The sequence below is a fragment of the Nipponia nippon genome, unplaced genomic scaffold (assembly GCF_047370975.1).
Source record: "Nipponia nippon isolate SJK-2023a ecotype South Korea unplaced genomic scaffold, ASM4737097v1 scaffold_14, whole genome shotgun sequence".
Lineage (NCBI taxonomy): Eukaryota > Metazoa > Chordata > Aves > Pelecaniformes > Threskiornithidae > Nipponia > Nipponia nippon.
Genome location: NW_028262330.1, coordinates 8,362,409 through 8,385,936, shown reverse-complemented (window position 1 = coordinate 8,385,936; position 23,528 = coordinate 8,362,409). Strand labels below are relative to the sequence as shown.

At 44.8% G+C, this 23,528-nt stretch overlaps 1 protein-coding gene across 1 annotated transcript in view; it reads right to left on the bottom strand.

Annotated features, from left to right (window-relative positions):
• CACNG4 (calcium voltage-gated channel auxiliary subunit gamma 4) overlaps positions 1 to 20,687 on the bottom strand; it is a 43,714-nt gene extending 23,027 nt beyond the window's left edge. Inside the window, exon 1 of the mRNA XM_009467000.2 lies at positions 20,367 to 20,687. Coding sequence (XP_009465275.2) covers positions 20,367 to 20,589 — 223 coding nt within the window. The 5' untranslated portion in view covers positions 20,590 to 20,687. The remainder of the gene's footprint in view (positions 1 to 20,366) is intronic.
• Positions 20,688 to 23,528: the final 2,841 nt, after the last annotated feature.

The window sequence follows — 23,528 nt, the reverse complement described above, 5'->3', positions numbered from 1 at the left end:
GTTACACCAGCTAATAAATACAAGAAAGCACAATGGCCCAACAATATTTGTAGAAACAGCATTTGGGAAAATGTATTTAATGAATCAGAAGTGCCTTAATCTAGTCAGTCTTGAAAAGCAAAGTGTATCATGCAAAATTACAATGCACTAAAGCACAGATGCATAAATATTTTATTGTAGAGATTTCAGAGTTTACCTTCTTCTCTCTTGCTGCATTTCAGAATTGTATTTTACCATTTTAGTAAGAAATGTCTCTACCTGCATCAGGGAAGGATAATGGTGGTGGTAGCTTTGAGCAAACCAATCTGGGATCTCAGACTTGGATTTAAATAATGTATCTGAGAGTGCCAGGCCTTAGCATCATCAGGCACATCTTCCATTGTAACCAGAAATGCTTACTGCTTTTTGCTGTCCTAGGATGGCATGGAAGTGACTGGCAACATTTACAGCTGGGAGGAGAAACCCAAGAAATTTTCCTTTTGCTGGGAAGACTGGACCGAAGGCAGGTGCTACCGTGCCTGGCTGCACAGGCTGTTGTGCCTTTGACTCCCTCACAGCCCTCCCCCTTCAGTCCTTCATCTCTCTCCCTGCCCGTGTACAACAGCATCTCGGGAACCATATTTCCTCTCCAGTTTTGAAAGCAGGAGAGGACCAGTTTGACACCACCTTGGCGAGACCTCCCGAGAGGTACGCAGCTCAGGAGGCAGGCAGCGGCTCCGACCGCCCGGGAACAGTGCCATGCACAGGGGGAGATTTACAGCTCCTCTCCCCTTCAGACACTTCATCTGGCGTGATGCAGAGCTGACAGCTCCTCATTCCCAGGTATTACAAACTCCTCTTCCTCCACAGGAGCCTGTACAGGCTGTCTGGGGTCCCACACGCTGAACCCCGCCCAGGGCAGCATCCCTGCAATGGTCCTGGCAGACGGGCGCAGGCAGCCGAAGGGCAGCTTTCCAAAACCCGCTTCTCTTAACGGGGCCATGCTCTGGTACTTACTCAGTCTTTACAACTCAGTGATATGCTGCCAATATATTTTTGCCAAGGAGACAAAAATATGTCTCTTCTTCCTACTCGCTCAGCCTATGAAAAATCTCAGTTGTGTGCAAAGAGACTCTGTGTGTGTGTGTATGTGTGTGTGTGTATATGTGTGTGTATTTGGGGGGAAAAAACAAAGTTTCTGTTAATTTATTTTCCAGTTGAAAATCTGCCTTGTAGCCAGGGAAGCACTATTTTCACTGCATATAAATTTGGGCGGAAAAGCCTTACTTTGTGCTGAGCAGAAATGGCAGCATGTGCAGTGGGAATTGGGAGCAAAATCTTTAACTGCTCCATGTCCCAGGTTCTCCTCTCTAGGATGAAGGCACAATGGCTTATATATAATTTGGGGATTTATGGGTCAAAGAAAGAGCCCTATATTAGCAAAGTTGCCTAATAATGGACGAAGAAGAGACACATAATCCTTCTAAGGTGGGGAGCTCTCTGTTTAAAAAGTGCTTCAATGTCTCCAAGGGCCAGAGAGACTCCAGGTATTTAATATGTTAACTTAAGTTAACTTTCAATTAAGCAAGACTCTCCCACACAGCCATCGTTTGGGATTCTAGCTATGCTCTCTGAATGGTTTGGGTACTTTAAAAGCACCTGGTACAAAGAGGAGGGATTGGAGGCTTTTTCTAAGCTTCACAGCAACTTTGCAAACTCCATGGTCCGAAAAGGTGTATTTCTTTTTCCTCCTTCCCCTCCCTTTTCCCCCAGACCTCGCATGACTTCAAGGCATCAAAAGTTAATGAAAGTTTGCCAGGCTTCAAGGGCTGTGAAATGGAAGTTAAAAATCCTGCACCATAGGATGGCTCTAAAAATACTTGGTCATGTTGAAATATCAATGGGCTCCAGCAGCTCTCCTGCACACAGCGCTACTGATGCATCAGGGCTTTCTCTCCTAAATAAGCTCTCGAGAAAGTTTTCCTAGTGACTATAAATCACTCATGCTCTAGAGATTGGATTTACTGGGTTATGTGCCAGCAAATACCTACTGGAGAGTGAGGATCTGCTGGTGTCATTTAACTCTTAATGCTGCTGCGAGGGAAGAGCCAGCATCCGAGGGGGGATGCACCGATGCATGCCCGCTCTGCTGTGAATCCATCCAGAGGACTCCTAAATGTGCTCTCCATCCCTCAGGATGAGGACAGCCCAAAACACCAGCCCCGTGGGTTTGCAAAGCTGAGGCCTGATGCCATGCCACTCACCGTTAGGATCCAATTCCTGGGCTCTGCTCTTTGGTGTCATTTATTGTCCAGGGTGCTAGGGTTTGTAAACCAAGTTTCTACATTTTTAGGCATGGCAACACCTAAACCCCACCGTGGATCTGCTCCTAAGTGCTCTCGCGTAGGAGAGACATACCCTCATGACATGTCAATGCTTTTCCGCAGCAGCTCCACATGCCTCATGCAACCTTTGCTGATGCATCCTGCTAACTGGCAAACCCTCAATACACCAGCTGTACCTTCATTGACTTCTGAGGGGCTCCAGCAGAGATACTGTCATCCCCTTGTGTTTTAAAGGTGTCTTTTTGTTGTGTTGTTTTTTTCCCCCCCCCAACAGCACTCTCATGAGTGGGAATTGAGGAGCTGATCTTCCTGCACCACAGACTCCTTTTTCTTCTCCAAGCGCAACATACCTTCTCCCTGTGAAGCAAATGAGGAGCCTGAACACAATGATTTGGATCGTGACTTCAAGCACAATCTTGAATACGGTGTCTAACCCATTCCCATCACAGGAGAAGCCACGGGAGGCTGTGACTCAGCTGCGCCTCTGAGTCACGCAGCACGATGCTCCCCTGCTCTCGGGGGACAGCACTTTGCCGTTAGCCTCTATCGGCAACGAACTACGGCTCTCCCTTGCTGGCTCAGACCTTAGCGCGACGTCTGGACCCCAAACTCTGGCCGTTCCCTGCTGACCCACGTCAGGGGAGGGACAAGGGACACCAAGAGCGTGTCCCCAGCCCGCAGTGCCAAACCCAAGCTGGATATTTGGTTCAGGTGTGTGCAGAAAGTTTTGTGTTCCCAGGCATGGGCAGGCTCCCTGGTCCCACTCCAGCCCTGTGTAAGTACATTGCGAGTCAGGCTCAAATTGCTATTTTTGAGCAAGTCACTAGAAATAATTCATGTACATGCAAGTTAAAATTCTTCTTAAAAATCACCCTCTGCCTCGGAAGCTTAAAACCTGGAGATCTACAGAAGCAGGTATTGAATCTCATTTTATTAGGTTCTTTCCAGCTGCTATGGTAAGCTTAGATCCTCATCCTGCATTTCTTCACTTTAAGGAACTTTTCTCATGCAAATATCTCCAATGCTAGAGCTGGCAGGACCAGCCGCCCTTTAACTGGACCAGATAAAGTCTTGCACCAAATACTGAGATGCATGATTAAGTGAAATTTCAAGTAATAAACCTTCTTCTTTTAAGGATTTCAAAATAAATTTCTGAATATTGAATTAATTTATCTGATGGTATGAACTGAGGTTTTGGAAAGCTGGAAGGTACAGGTTTGTATGTGTTAACTGTGTGAGCAGCAGCGCAAAAGGAAAATGCTTTTTCATCCATATGAGCTTCTGTAAATTGTATTCTGTTCTTAGGGGAGTAAACATAATGCAAAAAGAAAAAAATTCTAATAATTTAAACCTTGCAGGAAAAGAGGCAGGAGCGATGGGAACCTCTGAAATGATAAATGTACAAATTTATTCCACTGCCACTGTAGGGTTTTAAATTAGTTTTATTATTCTTTTATTTCTTGTAGTTGACAAGTTGGGTTGCATTGCTATCCAGTTATAATGTTTACAGATAAGAAAATCTTGAAGGTCAAAAATTCTTTTCTTAGTTACTCTTGTATAAGGTAATCTTCTTGTGTTGGTGACAATGCGGAGTGATCTCATGTCGCCATGGGTACCTGAATCATGTCTGTCTAACAGCAACATTCTTCATTCCTATCCCCTTCCCTTAAGTTCTTACATAGAAAAAAAAATATCTACAAGAAAAGCTTCATGCGTGATGCAAATGATGGACTGGAGGAAACACTTTTCTTTAAGAAAGCGCACTGTGCCAGCGGTCTCTCATACCGCACGCACGCACAGTTGGGGTGATGGATTAGTTTGTACCTGCCTGTGACCAGTAAGAATTTCACCATGAATACTCCAAAACACAGACTGAGTCCGACATGTTATTAGTGTCCATTATAATGCCAACATGTAGACATCAAAACTGCCAAAGTTCAGATGGGTAGCTTTGTCCCCACGGCAGCCTTGACCAGGGGGATGTGCAGCAAACTCAGCTGCAGCTGTAACTTGTGTTAGACCAGCACGAGGAAACTGGAAAATTGCTGAAATCCAGATTATGGGGGAGAAGTGAGACCAGCATCTGCCCACAGCTGATCACAGCAGGGACATGAAGCACAGAAGCATGGTGAAATGAAGGTTAAAAAAAAAAAAAGACAACTTTAATTACGCCTTCCCATGTTTCTGCAGGTTCAGTTTAGTGCTCTAATACCTGCTGGATGTACTTTCCTTGACAGTTTTGTAACATCTGAAGGAAAGAAAAGAAAATGAAGAGGAAGCAAAGTGTACAGACCTTGATTGTGACAGGGCTACAGCTCTTTGAATGTTAGCTTTTCTCCCTGCGACAACGTGAAAGTTTTTGGTCTCTGCTAAATTGTGCTTTGAGTCAATGTGGATGGATCCTGTACATGAAAGATCCCCACACAACACAAAAAAAAGAGTACTCTCCAGGAAGGGGGATCAAGCAGTGCAAGCTGCACTTTTTTCTTGATAGCAGGATTTCCTTTTTACTAAAACATTTCTGACTCTGGCAGTATGCAGTAGCCAGGTAAACCAGAGCCCGCAGCTGGAAGGTTTGGACCTGCAGTTTCTGGCAACAGGACAATACAGCGGAGATCAGATAAACCAGCTTGTACATACCACCTTGCTGTGAATTAGGACTGTCCTTGCATTTCACTGTTGTACAATCAATTTTCAGAATAAGATCCTTTCTTTTACATGGTCAGGGGCTTACTTCAACCCTGGAATAAATGGGCAGCTAACAATGGGCCAAACTCAGCTTGGATGTTGCTCTAGTTAATTAAGAAGAGTAGCATCAGGGCTAAATTTGGCAAGGAGTGTTTAAGTGACTGCCTTCAGAGGCAGGGAAGAAAACCCTAGCTTAGCTCACTGCATCCAGCTCTTCAAATGCAAATTAACCTGTCAACATCTGCACCAGCCACACAGGACAGCTGCGAAAAGGAGCTCCCAGCACCCAGAAGAAGGGCTGGAAATGTTTAGTTTCAAACAGCTATTTTCTAAAATAATTTCTAGTAAATAAGAATACATTTAAAGTGGTAAACTGAGCATCTGCTACAAGAAACGAATGGAGGACAGCATGTGAAAAGAAACATATGTCAAGTATGCACTTCAGATGCATTGACTACTTGCCTCCAAAACAGAGTGAATTTAAACATATTTGCAGCAAACAGAAAAAATTGCCTCTGCAACTCAAAGAGGAGCCTCAAACAATGGCACAATTCACACTTAGCCATACCTTTCCTTTCCCTTGGTGGAAGAGAGCAGTTCATTGTACTTCAGCTGCTGCCTGGCTTCTTTTACTGAGACACATGTCGGGAATGGGAAGCCCAGACGGCTTTTGTTTGGAGCAAACAATGTGCCTTTACATTTAAAAACCCAGCAAACCAAGTCACTGCTGGAGCCAAATCATACCAGATTTGGTTCATAGGAGGGAAGATATGAAAATACCTCTGTGTTTTTTATGAAGTAGCTTATCTGCCAGCATAAGAGACGGTGACATCCTTACTCGGACTGATTCAGCAATGTGTACAGCAGGAACCGAGCTCTGTCGCTGGAAGGGGATTGCTTGTGACTCAACCTCTTTCTTCCATACACTGCAACTCAGGGAAATTGCATTTCAGTATTTCGTTGAGCCCATTATCTTCAGACAAAATCTTTACTGACTTAAGTGAAGCTTTTACTTATGAAACAAGTACAGGATAAGGCCTCTTCAGCAGGCGAGAGAAGGAGAGGTTGGATTTCAGCTCTAAAGGGTGCAACTTGTCTTTATCAAGCAGCGTGCAGGAATATTTTGCTCTTGCTTTCAGTATAACAGGGCTTAGAACAAGCTCTGATGTCTCGTTTTTCTTGTCAGGGGAATAATCTCCCTACCAAACCTGGGATGTGTGTGTCCTCTGTCAATCTGCTGAGGCTTTGCTAAGTTTTTGGTTATGCAGCCATGATCTCTGGATGCTGCCATCTCCTATGGTCCTCTTAGGAGACAGGGAAACCAGGATGGAAACAAGGCATGAGCAGCTTCTGCAGAAATAATTTTGCTATGATTATGTGGTATAATTAAACAAGACTCAAAAATCCCACCTTTATAAAAACCCATGGCCTGTGCCAATACTTTTACTCATCTGTGGGTTTTCAGCCTGAATCAGGGCTGAGTAAAGATCTTTGACTCAGTTGACAGTGTTGGGCTTTGTCCTATTCACCTCGGCATACCGTAGCATCTTACTAACTAACACAAAATGAGAAGATGAAAGAGAAAAGCCTCTGGAAAATCGAGAAACCTGCCAGACACAACTGCAGTTCCCGGGGAGAACTTCAGAACAGAGATGTTGCTTCCTGCCCCTTCACAGTGCCTTCACCTCTTTGCTTGGGTTTGCTTCAATATTTTTTCCCCCTGACTCTGGGAACCACAATTACGGAAATGAAGAGCTGCCATTGTAACAACGGTGAACTGACATGGCCCAGCAGCGGAGCTGGAGTTTTAATCCCCTTGGCTTGCACAGCAGCACAGTGTGCTATTGAGTGCGTGTCCACCATGGCAACAGCGGTGGTGCTCCAAGAATTCGATTTCCACAGTGCCCCTGGGCCTTGCCTTGACATCTTCATTGTTCCACAGTGAAATAAAGAAATAAAAACCCAAGGGTCACGTAAAGGCAGTGCAAAATATGGAATGCTATAGAACAGGGTTACCTAATGGTTAATTTAGAAAGAACATATCATTAAAAACGTATGAAGGTGGCTACATATTGATGCTGTATAAATATTTAAAGGGATGCCTCTTGTAAGGGCAACATTCCAAGCTACACCTAAAATAACGTGTGTGAAGGAAAATTAAAAGAATATTTCACCATTTGGACTTGTTTAATCTGCCTTTGAAAGGTTGTTTCAGCCCAGCTACTGAACATTAGTATGGGAAAGAATATCAGACAAAACTCATTTTTGGTGTAATTCTACCAAAGTCAGCAGAGTTAAACTGAAGATGATTTTTCTGGCCTTTTAAATAGAGTGTAATTTTCTCCATGGGTAGTTATTAAACGCTATTGAGAGAGATTGCTGCTGCTGTTGGAAAGGCTTCCTGGAGAGGTCACTCTGTCCCATGTGAATAGCACCAGTGAAAAAACAGAAGGTTTGTAGTTTTCACAACTTGAAGAGTCCCTGAGGGCTCTAACCACACCACACGTCACTGCCTGACCCAAAGCTAAGAGCACATATCTATTCTGAGCTGAGATATCCTGCCTTGACATCCACTTCTACATTACAAGAATTCTGCCTGTAGAAATTGCTTAAAATATTGGAGTGGGCACTGCAGAAGATATCCATGTGGACATTTGGTCCCAGCTCCGTCACAGAGGACATATTCCCTAAGTACACTTTCTGAGGCTCAGCTGCTCTATGTTGACATTTTGGGGCTGGTTAGGGTTTGTATCCCTTTCACCAGCTGTCCTAAGCACTGGTTGAGAAAGGAATTCCCTAGCCGCCTTATTTTGGAGTCCGATTCCAGTAGCCTTGTCTGCACATGGATCAATTTGCAGGGTGCAAAAACGTCCAACCGAGTACCTACTGCGTGTCCTCAAGACATGACAGACATCTTCAGGCTGAGTATGTCCCAGACTAAAAGGTTCCTATTTTTTTGGCATTTGCAAGATTAGTGTCTGGGAAAGCACCTTTGCTGTCAGCAGGTCCCAAAAGGCACCTCAAGGATCCGGATCTGAAGTGGCTGGCATTGCCGCTCGCACGGAGCGCTGAGCCAGGTACCCAAATTGCACAGATGGGCAGGAGCCAAGGTGTTGCACAGCATTAACCTTCCTGCAAGTTGACATAGGCAGGTCCCCACCCAGGACACACATTTCCAGAATCGCTCTTTCAAGACACCTGGGTTTTCTTTCTGCCTACACAGGCAGCTCAGCTGTCTAGCCAAGGACCCTGCCCTGTCTTGCAGAAATCAGAAGCTCAATTCTTAGGCTATGCAGCACTGAACTTTGTCTGGATCCTGCATAAATCAAAATAAATCGTGGCTTAAATGGGGACCAAACTCAGAGAATTATTTAATCCTTTCACAGAAAGCCTAACTAGAAAGACTCTTGGGATGAAAATGGGAACACATGAGACCTCATAATTTATATATCTATTACCTTCCCACTGGTGAAACTAAAATGTAAAATAGTATCTCTAAACAAAACTGTGAAGCTCTATCCTTGATATAGTTAAAAATCAAATGGGCAAAGCAGACACCAGAGGATCTGTTCTTACCCTTGTAGGACTTTGGCCTAGATCGTAGGTATTTTCTCTCTCTCGCAGCTACAATGCTGAGCTCCAAGAAAGGGTTTGTCTGTGCAATACAGTGAAGCTCAGCAATAATTACCCATTGTGCTATGTGATGAGCCATCCTTTTGGTTCTTCAGTAACCCGTGCACCTGGACTTTAACTAAAACCAAATAATATGCACAGAAAACATTTTTATGTAAGAGGAGGTGAACATCACTAAAAATCAGAGAGCCTTTGTATGGCATGCCAAACTGCTGAAGCGAAAAAATGTCTTCAGTGAAAGGGCTCAGATGTGAGCATGTTTCAGTGCACAGCTCCAGGAAAAACTCTGATAATAAATGTGAGCTTGTTATCGTTGCTTTTCAGTGGGAAGTAAAGCCGGAAGCAGGGTCGTGCTGGCTAATTGAAGCTTACATTTTCATTCAAGCACTGCATTTTAATTATAAACTGGTGACACAAGTGTCACTTAGTTCTTATCCTGTTTTAAGTGTGCATGCATATAAAAAATATTTTCGGTTATTAATTTATTCTTGTGATCATATTCATTATCCTACATTATGTCTACCAGGCACGTGTCTAATGACATGTTTGATACATGCTAATTCTTATGCCTCTTTTAATACAGGGCTTACACACACATTTTAGGCTGAACACGGTGCCAGTTGGCCACCAAAACAGGTGCACATTAATGCTATAAAATCAGCATTAGGAACTGCATACCCATATTCTGGCCAGCTGCAACCACTTTCTCAGCCCTCCCGGGACAGAGCAGGCATGCCAGAAAAAGGGATAACCTGTGGGAGTAGCTGCATTCAGCGCTGTCGCCTGGAGATGCCGATGGCGAGGTCCTGGCTGTTCAGGTCTAGCCCTCATCCTGAACCACTTGCCCTTCATCCAGCTTCTGCATCTGAGCACTCCTCTGATCCTACAAAGTCGACCGTGTTGGCTCTTTGTGTGGCCGAAGCCCTGGGTAAGACTGAGAATTCAGGTGGAAAATTTCTGGTCTGTTTTTCCTTCTCTGTGGGGTTTTGCTGCTGTGTCCAAAGACTCTCTCCAGCTAGAACGCTGCCATTTATATACAGAAATTAAAATAAAATGAGGAAAAGGTGACTGGGAATTGGCTACAAAGTCAGTCATTAAAAAATCAGACCAGGATTACAAGTAAAAACAAGGGGAATATCCCTAGAAAGCAAGTTATGAGGGTAAACCTCTTTCAAAGACATTGGATGGAATGGGATAGCTATTTTTTTCCCCCTTAATCTGCTACCAAAGTATAAAGAGGATTCTATTTTAATAAGCACTACCGTAGCGGGACATTGCAAATGAATTGCTCAAATGGCTATAATTAGAAGTGATACTGCGAATACAGCCCTAGCATCATTCCTAAATACTACATGCTTTATTTCAGGTCTTGCATCTTTAAGGATCCCAAAGCATCTCCAAAACCGTCTGCATTTGCCAGTGCTAAAGGCAAGGACAAGAGTACAGCAAAATGTGCAGAGCAAAGGAGAAACGTTTACCAACCTCTGAAGCAAACCTTCAGTCTGCTGAGGAGAACCACAGGATGTTTAATCTCATGATTAGCAGATAGTGGCATAGGCTTGGATAAATATTTTTGGAAACACCTAAGTAACTTAAAAAACCCAAATCCTGTTGACTCCCAATGCAACGTAAGCTTCAAACACATGAACCTTTACTGGAAATACGGTTAGAGTTCATAAGCCACACTCTTTGAAAAGATTACTCATCATCTCGGAGGATCTTTTGTCGACAGACAAAAACGTGTTTTCGCAGCGGGCAGAGCTGAGGGGACGTGGACCAGCTCTGATCCAAACGCAGGGGGGGCAGATCCAAGCAGCACGAAGCCTGAGCCAAGAAACTCAGCCTCTTGCCAGGTTTATTGGCTTGAGTTCAGCACATGCATAAATGTAGAGGGGCTTTTTGGATCGGGGCTGTCTGTGTCCTACCGGTCCGTCTGGAAGAGGTTGGTCTGTCTGCAAAGAGCACACTGGTGAACCTAAAATTGCCGTAATGGCAAATAACTGATGCCCCGCTGCCTGCTGGCAGGAGGATGAGGATAAGCACCCAACTGGTTAGGGTTAGAAACTCTAGTTTTAAGAATCCATTTCTGAACTGTTATTCAGCTCCCTCATTTATTAATTGATATTTTTATCATGTCTAGGATAGCTCTGCTTGATGCTGATGTTTTCCAGCAGTTCCCCTAATAAAACCCAATTGGAATTGTTAATAATGTTGCCGAGCTCTAATTGTACAGAATAAACCGCTGTCAGCTGGGCGTATGTCGGGTGGCAGCGTGGGACCAGGGGAGGTTAAATGTGGGAGGAAAGAGATGAAGAGTCTGGGGCTTTCCCTCTGCAACCTGCACTGGAAACCAAGTTCCTGAAGCTTTGGCACTTCACAATTGCCACCAAATAACCTAGCCACCATCAGCAGAGGCATATCTGGAGAATAACAATCTATTTTGGGCTCTTTACTCCACTGGCTCAAGTAACAGCTCTGTTCAGTGAATCTGAGGGCTTCGACCCTGTTAATGATCCACGTGGATAAAAATGTGATGCGACAGAACGCAACTTGCTGTTTCATCACTTTGCTAGAAACAAACCAACACACAAAGAAACCAACTCTAGCCAATTTTGCATTAAAATGTACGCAAGTATTTAAAAGAGCATTGCTATGGTTTATCTGAGTCTAGAAGATCCACTGGACTAAGATTTTTAAAGCCCACTATTGCTATTAGTGAGTCATACACAAAGGTGTATTACTAACTTTCACATCTGGCTACCTTTGAAAACTCAGTCTAAATAGTCACAAGGTCTTCCAGCGTTAAGAGTTTGCTATTTCATTTGCCTGCAGGGAGCTGAATGCTGGGGCTGAGGTTTAAAAAAAAAACCAAACAAACAACAGCATGGAAATTCTTACAACAAAATTATCCAGTGTCTTGCTAATAGCCATCACTGATATTCAGTGAGCCATGAGATAGGTATGCACAGCTCTAAGATAGGTATATGCAGTAAGTTGTATTTTAGATTTGATAATATTTAGGCAATGTACATCTGGCAAGATCCTATTTCAAGTCATAATTGCGACATGTCATGGTTCCTCTTAATGCCTAGCAGCAACAATAGATAAACTATGCCTCTGAGATGCAAGTAAGACACAATAACAATCCTAGCATTATTGAGTGCTACATATTTGGACAGGAGAAAATATTCAGTCATCCATATTCTACACAAAACTGCATTATTTAAAATGTATAAATGGGAGAAAACTGATCTGAAACCTCCAGTAGAGAATTGGCAGTGACTTTAAAATGGTTATTAACTAAATCTGAAAAAAAGCCTGGCAGCTAAACGAGGGTGGTAATTCCTCACTGAACTGGGCACCTCTCCCCTTGAACAGGAGATGCTTGTCGCTTCTGAAAATCTTTGAAATATTTGGCATTATCAAGCTAACGGGACTGGCTAAGTGAGAAGCATTCAAAGGGCATAACTAAGTGGCACAATTCCAAAACAGCAATTAAAAGGCGGAATGCTTGAAAAAGAACAATAAAAGAGGTTAATTCGTATCAGGGTCTGGCAATCTGCACAGGAAAGACTGTAATTCCATAACGCACTCTCCCTTCATCCATCTCTCTGTATCATGACTGCATGTTTATAATCTAATCTAGCATTCCTTCACATATAACATTTGACAAAAAATGACTCAATCGTATTGAAGAAGGACTTACAGCGCTATTTGTAAAGTAAGCAGGAGCCTGGATAAACACATGGGAAACAGAGTAAAACAGGCAGAGAAAAAAGAACGCAAACCTCATACCTTTTGACAAGTATATGATTATACATTTTTCCTTGGCAGGAGGGCACAGAGATGCTCAAGAGTTAAGAAGAGAAATTAAAAATCCTAAATTTCTACCTGGGGCAGTATCTACCAGTTTTCTAAAGAAAGACTCTTGCACTGTCATTGAAAAGCTAATTTAGAAGGTACCTTTTTAGCAGAAGGAAAGTTTTAACATTTCAGCAAGGAGAGGCAAAAAGAGAATGAGAACAAAGATGTTCGGACGACAGGATGCCACAAGAAGGAGGAGAAAGAGGGGCTGGACTATCTGCCAGGCTAAATCAAGAGCTGCTTCAATGCTTTCACTGCATTTGACCCACAGCATGCAACAACTGGCAAAAATGCCCCCAGATTTGAAGGGAAATCTAGCTAAAGTCTGTCCAGGCTGGGCCATCCATCCTGCAGGCAGCTTGCCCTGGGGCTTGCTATTTTGAGAGATTACAGAGGCCACATATCATTAATATTATAATAAATCCCAATATAGAGAAAGTCACCGTCTCAAATGTTGCTCAAATGGTCCCCAGCACCTCTGTGTGTCCCTCCAAATAGCCAAAACAACCACTCTGAAAGGAAAAATAGGAGCCAAAGCCCAGGAAAGAGCCACCTCCCACTCTAAAATTCTGCAGGTAAAATGAACTGATGTACTTTGGGAATGGAGACAAATAACTAAAGGAAACAACTATCTGGGAATAGAAGAGAGAGACTTTAGGGCAAGGGAGAAAACAGTGAGAAGCCCTGCATGGCACTGGAGCTGTCTTCTGAAAACATCCTTTTGTTCTGAAGTCATAAATGTGTACCAGCCTCTCAGACATATGGGCAGTTGTGCATTTATCCTGTTTATTTTACTGCTCCTGTGCATCCTGCTTTGCCATCTGTTGGTAAGAATTTGGATGCTGAACCATAAGTCTGCGACATAATAAATACCAGTAAACAGAAATCTAAAATGAAGATAAGCACAAAGTAATGTTTGGAAGCAGGGCCAGTTTTTCAGTTCGATAGTATGATTTATTTCCTGAGATGAGTCTTGGCTCAGAAAAGTGGGACCAGCAGGAAAAGGTCCAATTGAAGGGACAGATCTACAATCCCTTCTCTTATATTGGCTTCATATTGGCATAATTCCACCGCCTTCCTAGAAAGCAGTTTAAATTTATGTAGGTGGAGAATCAGACTTAATCCTGTCCCTCAAGGAAGACATGCTTAAACACAAAATGTACATATAAAATATAAGTTGCAAGCAAAATGCTTCAAACCCAGTTGAAGTAGTGTTCCTACACCTTCTCTGAGCTGGGCATCCCTATCACCGTGTCCCAGTTTCTCCACATCGTCTTTTCCCTTTTATTATCAGTACGAGAGGAAAGTGGGTGGGAAGGAAGGACAGGGGCAGAAAGATAAAGCACCTGGCCCCAAACCAGGCAGGAAACCTAGCGAAGCCCAGACCGACATGCCCATCCTCCTCCTCCTCCCTCTCCATTTCCAGTTTGGGGAGGCAGAAATTACTGCTCAGTTCTTTGACACACAAACCACACAGACACCAACTAAATATCTGGATGCTGAGAGGTATTAATAACAGACTTCAAATTCCACTCAGTACCAAAGTACTCCTACTGCCTCAAAAGAATTAAAAATGAGATGAAAGCACTAGCCACTCCTCCCAATATTTTTTTCTCTTTTTCCCCCTATTTCTGTAAAGGTACACAAGGCTACAGAATGGAGATATCAGATATGCACGCCTTCTCCCCCAGCTTTTTAAGAAGGTTCACGTGTTTTGCACCTGGCAAGACTCTGACCAAAACTACAGGTTGGACGGCACGATCTGGGCAGAAGTAATGCAGAGTGACCCAGCGAATGGGACAGGACCCACCAGGGAAATAATTACTGCGTTGAAATGTTACAGGAATGAAAAAATACATTGTCATATTTGTGTGTTTTACCAGTTTACACTGGCAAGCGTTAGTAGAGTTGCCAGAAGGCAGGGCAACCCCTGACGAGGTGCAACAGCTACGAGCTCCTGCCAGTATCTAAAAACAGTAATAAAAGCCCATGGCAGAGGGTCGGTTGAAGGTAATGGCAGCTGGAAGAAGCCCAAAGATTACATTGCAAAGGTCCCTGAGAACCCCAAAATTACTTACTATGGCTCTGACAGATACTACCGCAAATGCCATCTGTCAACCACCTACAATATGCAGTATGATTTTATACAGAATAAAAAAGTAACTATAGCACAACACAGCCACAGGTTTTCCATTTGTATAACCCAGTGCATCCTTGACCCTTTCACATAACATTTCTGAAACCTAGGTAAGATTAATATTATCGACATTACATCTTGTACAAATGAAGAAGCTTTACAGCTGGATTACAAACGTGCTCTCATTGGTTTACCGCCTCCGGGGAGTACCTCTAATGCACAGAAAGGCTTTGGGTTCTAAGTTTTGCATTGGGATATCTGACACACTGAGAGCCATGGACAAAAACCCAAAACCCTTGTGTAGCCTGATAGCTCCCTGCTGGCTATATAGTAGATCGAGTTCAAGAAAGCAAATTAATTCATTAAAGCGGCATATATTCAGTCAATTAGCTTCAGATCCCTGTTTCATAGAGTGTCTCAGGAAGAATGGATGTTTTGCTACATCAATACAGTCATTTGAGAACCTCTGTTACAAATGTTCATAGAGGAGATCTGTGCTTTTTTATTTGAGAAAAGAATAGATAATGCCTTAACCCATCTTCTGCTGACAGTTCCTCCAGCACAAAATTTCTCTGGATTTTAAAGTATGTTATACTATGGACAATATTTCAGAGAGATTGAACTCTGCATCCCTAAAGATTGCTCCAAATTCAGAAACTCTCTTTAGCAAATGGAATGCTCTTGAAAAAAATTGACCTAAAAAGGCTGTCAAAAATCACTCCATCAATTGCTGACAAAACTGCACTGCTTCAAACGCTGTTGCAAAGATGACGTTGGAGCTCTGAGAATCGCTTTTAAAAACAATGAGCGCAGCCCAGGCACTTTCTCAACAGCACGTGTTTTTACCTAGGAAACAGAGACGGGATGAGCAGGATGTATGGAAAGAAAGAATGAAAACAGGAGCTGAATCTCAGAAAAGACCTTCTCTAAAGGGTTTACATTTGTTTTGAAAGATTCGTGGATGAAAGTTCACTCTTCAGGACCTATAATGCATACACTATATATATATATATATATATATATATATTGTCCAAGAAATAGCATATACAGAGTGAGTTTTTCATGGCAGACACCCATTTGTGCATTCTCCATTTGCAGCTACCTTCTTTCATAGTGTGAATATAGGCTCAATGCCTGTAAAAACTGAGCAGACCAACCATCGCTTAATGTGCCTGTGGATATAACCTCCAAGGCAGGTCATGTCTGAGATTAAAGTGATGTAACATTTGCTCTTTGGCAAATACAACTTTGGCAATAGCATTTGAATATAAAGTCTGCATTATATTTAGTTTATTACAAATAGTGGTGGTGCTAGGACTTCATAGCATTGCTTTGAGAATACTAAAGAATATTCATTCTTTTTGGATGAGCCATGAATTTGCAGTATTGATGGATGGCAGCCTTCCTTTATTTGCTTGCCTCAAACATTTGTATAAGCATTTTTATTTTGTTTTCAAGAGTATCCATGGAAGCAGCGCACGCGCGTGCTGCAGTTCCCAGGTTTGTGCACATTCATCCAAGCCGGAAGACTTGCAAAAAATGGTGCAAATGTGCATTTGTGCAAGTTTACAAGTCATAAATGATTTACTCGATCCTTCCTCCCAATTATAAACGATCCAGCCACCCAGTCAGGAAGGACACGTGGTTCCATGTGAATTAAATAACCAATTGCACCACTTGAAAAGTAAATGGCAAACAGGGAATACTGAAAGCAGTTGACACAATGGGTTCAAAGACATTCATATGCTGAAGTGTTTAATAAAATACTCTTTGAATAAATTTAAATTACAAGTACATTACTTGATTTCATATCTTGATGTCACAGGGCCTGTAGAGCTCTCTATTGTGAGCTGTCCTATTAACTTCAGCGTGATTGTTCACCAAGATAAGCAGTTCCAGTGGATGAAGTGGTGTTTTTAAAATCTTTTTTTTTTCTTCTGTGCAAATATTTTAATAGCAGATCCTCCTTGTGACTAAGACTGTGCAAGGCTAGCTTACATAGTTGAGCTGCTCGTTTACCGTAGGAACAGGGGCTGCTGGAAAATTATGGTGGTTTAATCTCTCTTTCTCAGGTTAGCTTGACCACAAAAGCATTATTCATAAGACACAGCGTTTGCTGTGTTTGCAAGACTCTGGTCTTCACCATCTTGGCAGGGGCCCACAGCTTGTGACAACTACTGTAGCTGGAGCGTGGACACGGGACACAACAGCAGTCCCTTGAAATGGGGCTGATTTGCTCTTATTATTAGTTTGTGGCTTGGAGTGCAGATTTCAGGTGTGGCCAAGATGGCTGCGTGGAGGCTTCAATCAGAAACTTCTTCCTCCAGCAACTGTTTAACTTTAGCTGTCAAAACTGCAGTTATTGTAGATGCTGTGGCCCTGGAAAACCCCAAACCAGCTTTGCCAGGGAGCCCCTGGGCCATTCCACTGCAGAGGCTCAGTTGAATAGCATCCACTTCTGCTATACGCACATTCATACCAAGAATTATTTTAAACGGTTTCCTACCTAAGGCAATTACCTTGGATGTAAGTTTTAAAAATCTATGCAGAAATACTGCTATTGTTTAAAATCCACTCAATGAGCCTCCTACCTCCACCTTTGACAAACACGCTAAGAGAACAAAATTGGGATTATACAGGCAAGAGTTTGACTGATGTATCATTAACGCTACTTCTTGAGTGACTAAGCTCCATAGTAGTATCGACTACTAGTACTGAAACATGATTTCATCCCCAAGACAACTGCAGCTCCAAACGAAGGTAATATGCTGGATCCCTAAACTGTATCGCTCCCGTTAGCATTACAATGCTAATTTGTTGTAAAATGTTGTCCCGAAGAAGAAAAAGAAGAAAAATTGAGGAACACCTAATAATTTGGTTAGAGGTTATTCTTTTCCATTCTGTTTCAGAAATTTTGTTTGAAATCTTGGAATTTGGGATACTGAGCAGGTGATTGCTCAAAATCCAGCATACAGGTTGTTTTATGGATACAGTTGAAAAACATTTTAATGGAAAATTTCAGTTGACCTGAAATTTACTCTGCAAAATGCTTTATTCATGTCAAAAGCAATTGGAGAGGCTGTTCGAGGTGTTTTCAGCTTTGGCACATTTGCGTCTTAGATTTGTCTTTTTGATAAGAGTGAAATGGTGCTTAAGACCATTAAAATAAATTAAGTAGGTTTTTATAATTATGACTCCAAAACACAAAAAGAGTTTTAAAAATATGTTTGAAGCCAGACCATTTAATCACATACAAAAATCTATAACTGAAATTATTTTCTTGCTGTGTATCTCCTCAGAGTTGCAACTATTATGTTGATTTTACTAAAAGACCCATCCACTCTGAATGAGTGATGCTCTGAAACAATCAAGGAGGTGTTGTTTTAAATCAGCTTTGAGAAATGCTTTTATTATTTGATGAAACAAAGGAACCTTTCCATGTCGAAATCAAAGTCCCATGATATGGCTTAAAACATGAATAATTTAATGTATCTATAGATTTTATCTTACAAAGACAGAACATACTGAAAATGTGGGAGAGAATGTAGTCTCTGTTCCTCATATCTGTGAACAGATGACAGTTTTCTCAAATTGTCCATTCTTAGCACATATTTGACAACTTTAAATTTTGTAACTTTGTAATTTGATTATGAGCATCTGAATTTTGAGCAGAAAAGCTCAATTGCCGTTGGATAGGTGGGTCACATGAAATGCTTTTTTGTCCCCTGAATTGATGAGGAGTCAAGGCTCACTTGCACACAACTGCTGGGTGCAATTTTTCAGCAAATACCCTTGCAAAGAAAACGTGCCCAGAAAGGCACAGGCACTGCCCCAGCGATGCAATGAGACCAGAGATCAGCCAGCGTTACTGGGCACCGATTGCAACGCTGCCCGTTTCTCACGACTTCACTGACTTCTTTTTTTTTAACAGAGTTCTTACTTAAGCCTAGCTTAAACCAAGGGAAAAATTCCACCAGTTTCAGTCTAAGCTGCGCTTCATTTCTATGAATGAGATTCCTGGAAGGCCTTACAGAAATCCCAACTTCGGGAAGCTCAGGGATTTCTCCCGGAGACCACAGGCCCAGTCTTGCAGAGCATGCTCAGCAACTCCCGCAAGACGCAAACAAACTTATTTTCCATGGAAAACGGAGACTGAAAACACTAGAACAAGCTCAGCGAACATCACAAGATTTGGTTCAAGTGGAGGATGCTCAGCATCTCTCAGGCAAACGCAGGAGCTCTCAGACACAAGCCTTCATTTTCCAGGTGTCATAAAAGCCCACACCGAGAGTTAGATTTCCTTTAGGAGTTATAAAGCCGAGCATTATTATTACCCGTAAACCTTCACATTTCAGTAATTCTTTCGCTCTTTATTGTCTAAAAATATTTTAGTGTCCTACAGCTATTCTATGTATGTATACTATTAGTAGGTAGCAAATCTGATATTTTAAGAGAAAAATGATGTTACGCTGTAGCCTTGAATTGTTAGCAAAAGGAGAAGATGAGAACAGATGTGAGGGTGAGGTGTTTCTACCATGCCACAGCCTTTTCTGGGGAGAAAAAAACCCTCTGAATACAGCTGCTAGCCTCTGAACTATAGCTGGGCTCGTCTGGGCTGAGCTGTCTGTCAGTTAGAATAAACCAGGAAACCAGGTTTGTAAAGTTCATGTCTGCTAAGTTGTGCTGATGGAATTAGGTGCGCTGAAGCCGATACGCCAAGTGCATTACTGTGGGAAGAAAGACTCCAGCGTACCTCCACCCCCACCAGCCACAAAGCAGCTCAGCAAAAGTCAACAGCTTTCCTCTGCGCTCTCCCTTTATCCAGCACCACCCAGGCTCTGTTAGCCTTTCGCGCGGTGAGAATGGACCAGCAGGCGAGGGGGTTCAGAGCCACCGCGGCTCTGACCCCGCTGCCCATGGCGTGTGTCCCTTTCCGGGGGACGTGTGGATTTCCCACGGTCAGAGCTCCGCGCACTCCGCTGACAGATGTTGTTTCCCATCTGGGCTTTCCGATCTGCTATGCCAAATCCTCTAAACACCCATGTGTTTCTTTGTCCCGGTAGTTACCCGCCGCGCCTTCTCTACAACTCCATTTTCAGAGAGGGAGCTGCATGTTTGGCCTTTGCGGGGAACGGGGTGTCCTGCAACCCACCCCAGCCACTAAAACACGCATCTTTTAATTTGTTGATATTATTCAGCCTGACCCTTGGGCTGTATTAAGTAACCCCAAGTCCACACTGAAGCACCTGAACAGCAGCAATGACATCTTCAACCAGGTTCCCAGTGTCTCTGTCTGAAGGTAGACGGGGAAGAACTTGGGTTTTTGCTGTCCTGCCTGAGAGCTGTGGCTGAGCCCCAAAGCCCCTGGGGCCAAAGCCCCGGGGGGTCCCCAGCCCTGAAGCCTGCAGGACCCAGATGCACCCCGAAAAGCCCGGAACACGCCAGGAGCGCCCCAAAGCCCTGCAGCCCCGGGGTCCCTCAGCCCCGGGGCGGGGGGGGGCCGCGGAGCGAGGTCGCCCCCCTGGGCAGAGCTCCCCCGGGCAGAGCTCCGCATCCCGCCGCCCGGTTCCCATGGCAATCTCCGAGATGCCGGTTGCCACGGTAACGCCATCCTCCTCCTCGGCCGCGTCCGAGGCAGCGGCGCGGCTCCGGCTGGGCTCAGCCCGGTCCCCCCCGGGAAGTTGCCGCCCCCCGCCCGGGGCGGCGCGGCCCTCCGGTACCTTCGAGGCAGCAGATCCTCCAGAGCCCCGAGTGCGTGAGATCGCCCCGCGCCCGCCGCGGCGGTCCCTGCGCCTCGTCCGTCGTGATGTTCGTGCCGTTGCAGATGTGGGCGCTGGAGTAGAGCCAGTAGTCGGTGCCGATGGCGATGGCCATGAGGCTGAAGGCGGCGAAGGCGCCCACCGTGGTCAGCAGCATCTGGACGCCACGGTCACACCACACCATGGTGCTTCATAGTCCCCGCACGGGCGCGGGGGGCCGCACGACAGCGCCCGGCAGCCGCCGCCGCCGCCCGCGGGAGCAGCCGAGTCACGGGGCGGGGGGCGGAGGCGGCGGCGGGGGCGCGGCGGCTGGGGGGGGGGGGCGACCCGCCCGCCCCCGCGGGGCCGGGCTCCGCCGCCAGCACCGCCCCGGCCGCGGGAGGGAGGGAGGGAGGGAGGGAGGGGCCGCCCGGCCGCGGGCCCCCGTGCGGGGGAGACCCGCCCGACCCCCGGCGTGCCGCTGCCCCGGCGGGGAGAGCCCGGCCCGCAGCCCCCGGCGGGGCCGAGCATCGCTTTGTTCGTTTGCTCTCGGTGGGCTCTGGCCGGCGACAGGAGCGCGATGATGCCACGCCTGAAGCGGCAGCTTCACGGGGGACGGAGGGGCGAGCGTGTGCGGGGCCGGCTCTCGACCCCGCACACGCCAGAGCGCGGCCAGAATTTGCCTGGAGATGAGGAAGGTGATGCCCACCTGAGGGGCGCGGGGCTCCGCGCCTTCACTGCTGTCCCTGGGTGGGTTACGCACACCTTCCTTCTGCTGCACGGGCCGCCCTGGAAAGCGCCCTAGGAACGGTGCCAAATACAGTGGGGAAAAAGCGTTGCAACCCCACGGAGAGTGCCCACACCGCTGGGGAGCCACCGCAGAGCGAACGGGGGGCTTAGCCACGATTTCCTCCTGCAGCCTCACTCTGCGATGAGTTACGCAAGGAGGTTGTAGGCAAGTATTTGGGTTGCTGGTTTTCTCCTGTTTGGAAGGGGATGGAGAGAATCCAACACCCCAAAATATTTCCCTTTGGAAAACCAAGGGGAGAAATACCTACACCATTTTTTATTCTTATCCTGCCTTCCACCCCTGACTCTCAGCACTGCGAGTTGACAAGTCAGTCCTGCCTCCACCTCATCCGAGTTGACAAGCCAGATGAATGGGAAGCCTTCCTGATCAGCTAATGCATTTGTGTGGAGGGAACGTGGCAGCACACCAGTTTTATGTATATGAATTAGGGAGTGGGAGGACAAGAGCTACAAACCTCGAGAAACACAGCGCTCTTCCCGAGCAGTGCGTGGATGGCTGCAGGTGCTTGTGTGACTCCGCTGCTCGGCATACCAACGCAGAAATGCTTTTCAGCTGCTCGTCCTTTTCATAAAAACTGGGAAAGCAAAAAGCAAATACAAATTAAAAGCTGGTCTTTATTTCACAGAGACCTCGGCAAATTGCTCAGACTGAAGCCTATAAACATAGAAGAGCTCCAAAGTCAGATGCTTGGCTTAAGCATGAAAATTACGCTTTTCTTTTCAGTTGTAGTTTGCAGGTTTATCAGTGCCTTTGCAAAATCACCTTCTAAATAAATGTCTGCATTAGGGATGGAAGAATGAAGCCAGGTAAACTCAAAAGCAGAGTGAAGCCTCATTCACAAAAACTGGATCAAGCATTTAAGTTTAATGAGGTTCAACAAACTTCTCATTTAAAATATATGTTTGTACCTCTGGGCTTTGGGGGTTTGGACAGAGTGGGAAAATGAGATACTGAAACAGCAGGAGAGAAGCTATTTCCATAGCTTTTTAAACCTATCAAGCCTTAATTAATATTATTTATTTGTATTGCTGTATTGCCTGAGAGGTGCTTATGGCTGGCTCCCCACGGCAAGGAGCAGGGGAAGGGCGGGTGGGCTGCGCCCAGGGCAGGGGTCCCGCTCGGCACAGAAATGTCCTCCTCAAGTGCTCCCGGTCCAGACGTGCAACAGGAGACGGGGTGAATGGCGGCTGCTCTGGTGGGTTCTCAGCAGCCTCCGCCAGCAGAAAGGGGACACACAACTGCAGGGTTTTCCATGGGCTGGGAGCCACAGCCCTGCGGCAACCCTCCCGCGCAGTCCTATTGATTGTGCAAGGTACAAGTACATTAACAGAATTTATTAATAAAACCTCTTGCTCCTCTTCCTCCCCCTGCATTTTTGCAAAGAAAACATCTGTTTCTGTTTCTCCTGCCCTGTGAGAAATAACTCAGGCTCCTAAAGGGTTACAGAGAAGCATCCAAGGCAGACAATCATTTTCTGCCCAAGCTATCTTCTTTAGTTTAAAAATGTTCTCTATTCTTTTGAAATGCATGAAGTAGATTGTGGGAGAGCTAATATTATATTCCACTACTGAAAGCTGGTGGAGTATTTTACACTGATGTCTGGCTCTAGTGATTTTCTAAGGATTTTGAATTCATTAAATCCAACCATTGAATAATCTCCATTCGTGGCGGAAGGAAGGCAAAAGTGCTTATGCTCCTCAATAGCAAAAAAGCGTGTAGTCTTTTCTTAAATGCGAAAGCTATCTGACCCACTATATGTAGTAAAGGTTGCCCATCGTGTAACCTTTGATTCGCAGACTTTGCTTATAACACAGCCTTATAATACTGCCATTGAATGTAGCAGCGAAGCAGCCTTGGCAGGGTGTTTTGCACTGCAGTAGCGTTCTCCGTCCTCCATCAGAATTAGGACCCAATTGTTCCAAGCTGAGACCAGAGACAGAAGCTCACGATGATGAGAAGAGAAAGCCCCACAGCTTCTCCCTGTAATTTAGCCCCCCCCCCCGACGACACTGTGCAGGGGCGAGTGTCCAAACCCAGAAATATTTTTTACACAGGAGAAACAGAAACTTGAAACGGAATTGTTTTGATTCCTTGATGTTGATGTTCAAAGCTTTAAATGAAATCCTGCGCCTGATCGTTTTATTTCTGAACTGAATAGCAGTTACTTTGGAGATGAAACTTTGGCTTTAACTGAATTCCGTGAGAGCTGTCACTAATAAAATCCTGCCCCAGAGACACCACCGGTATCAGAAGAAAACTGCAAGATGTTACCATTTAGCATTACTGCTTCTGCTGCTAAGTGTCAAACACATTGACTGTAGTAGATTAGGCTT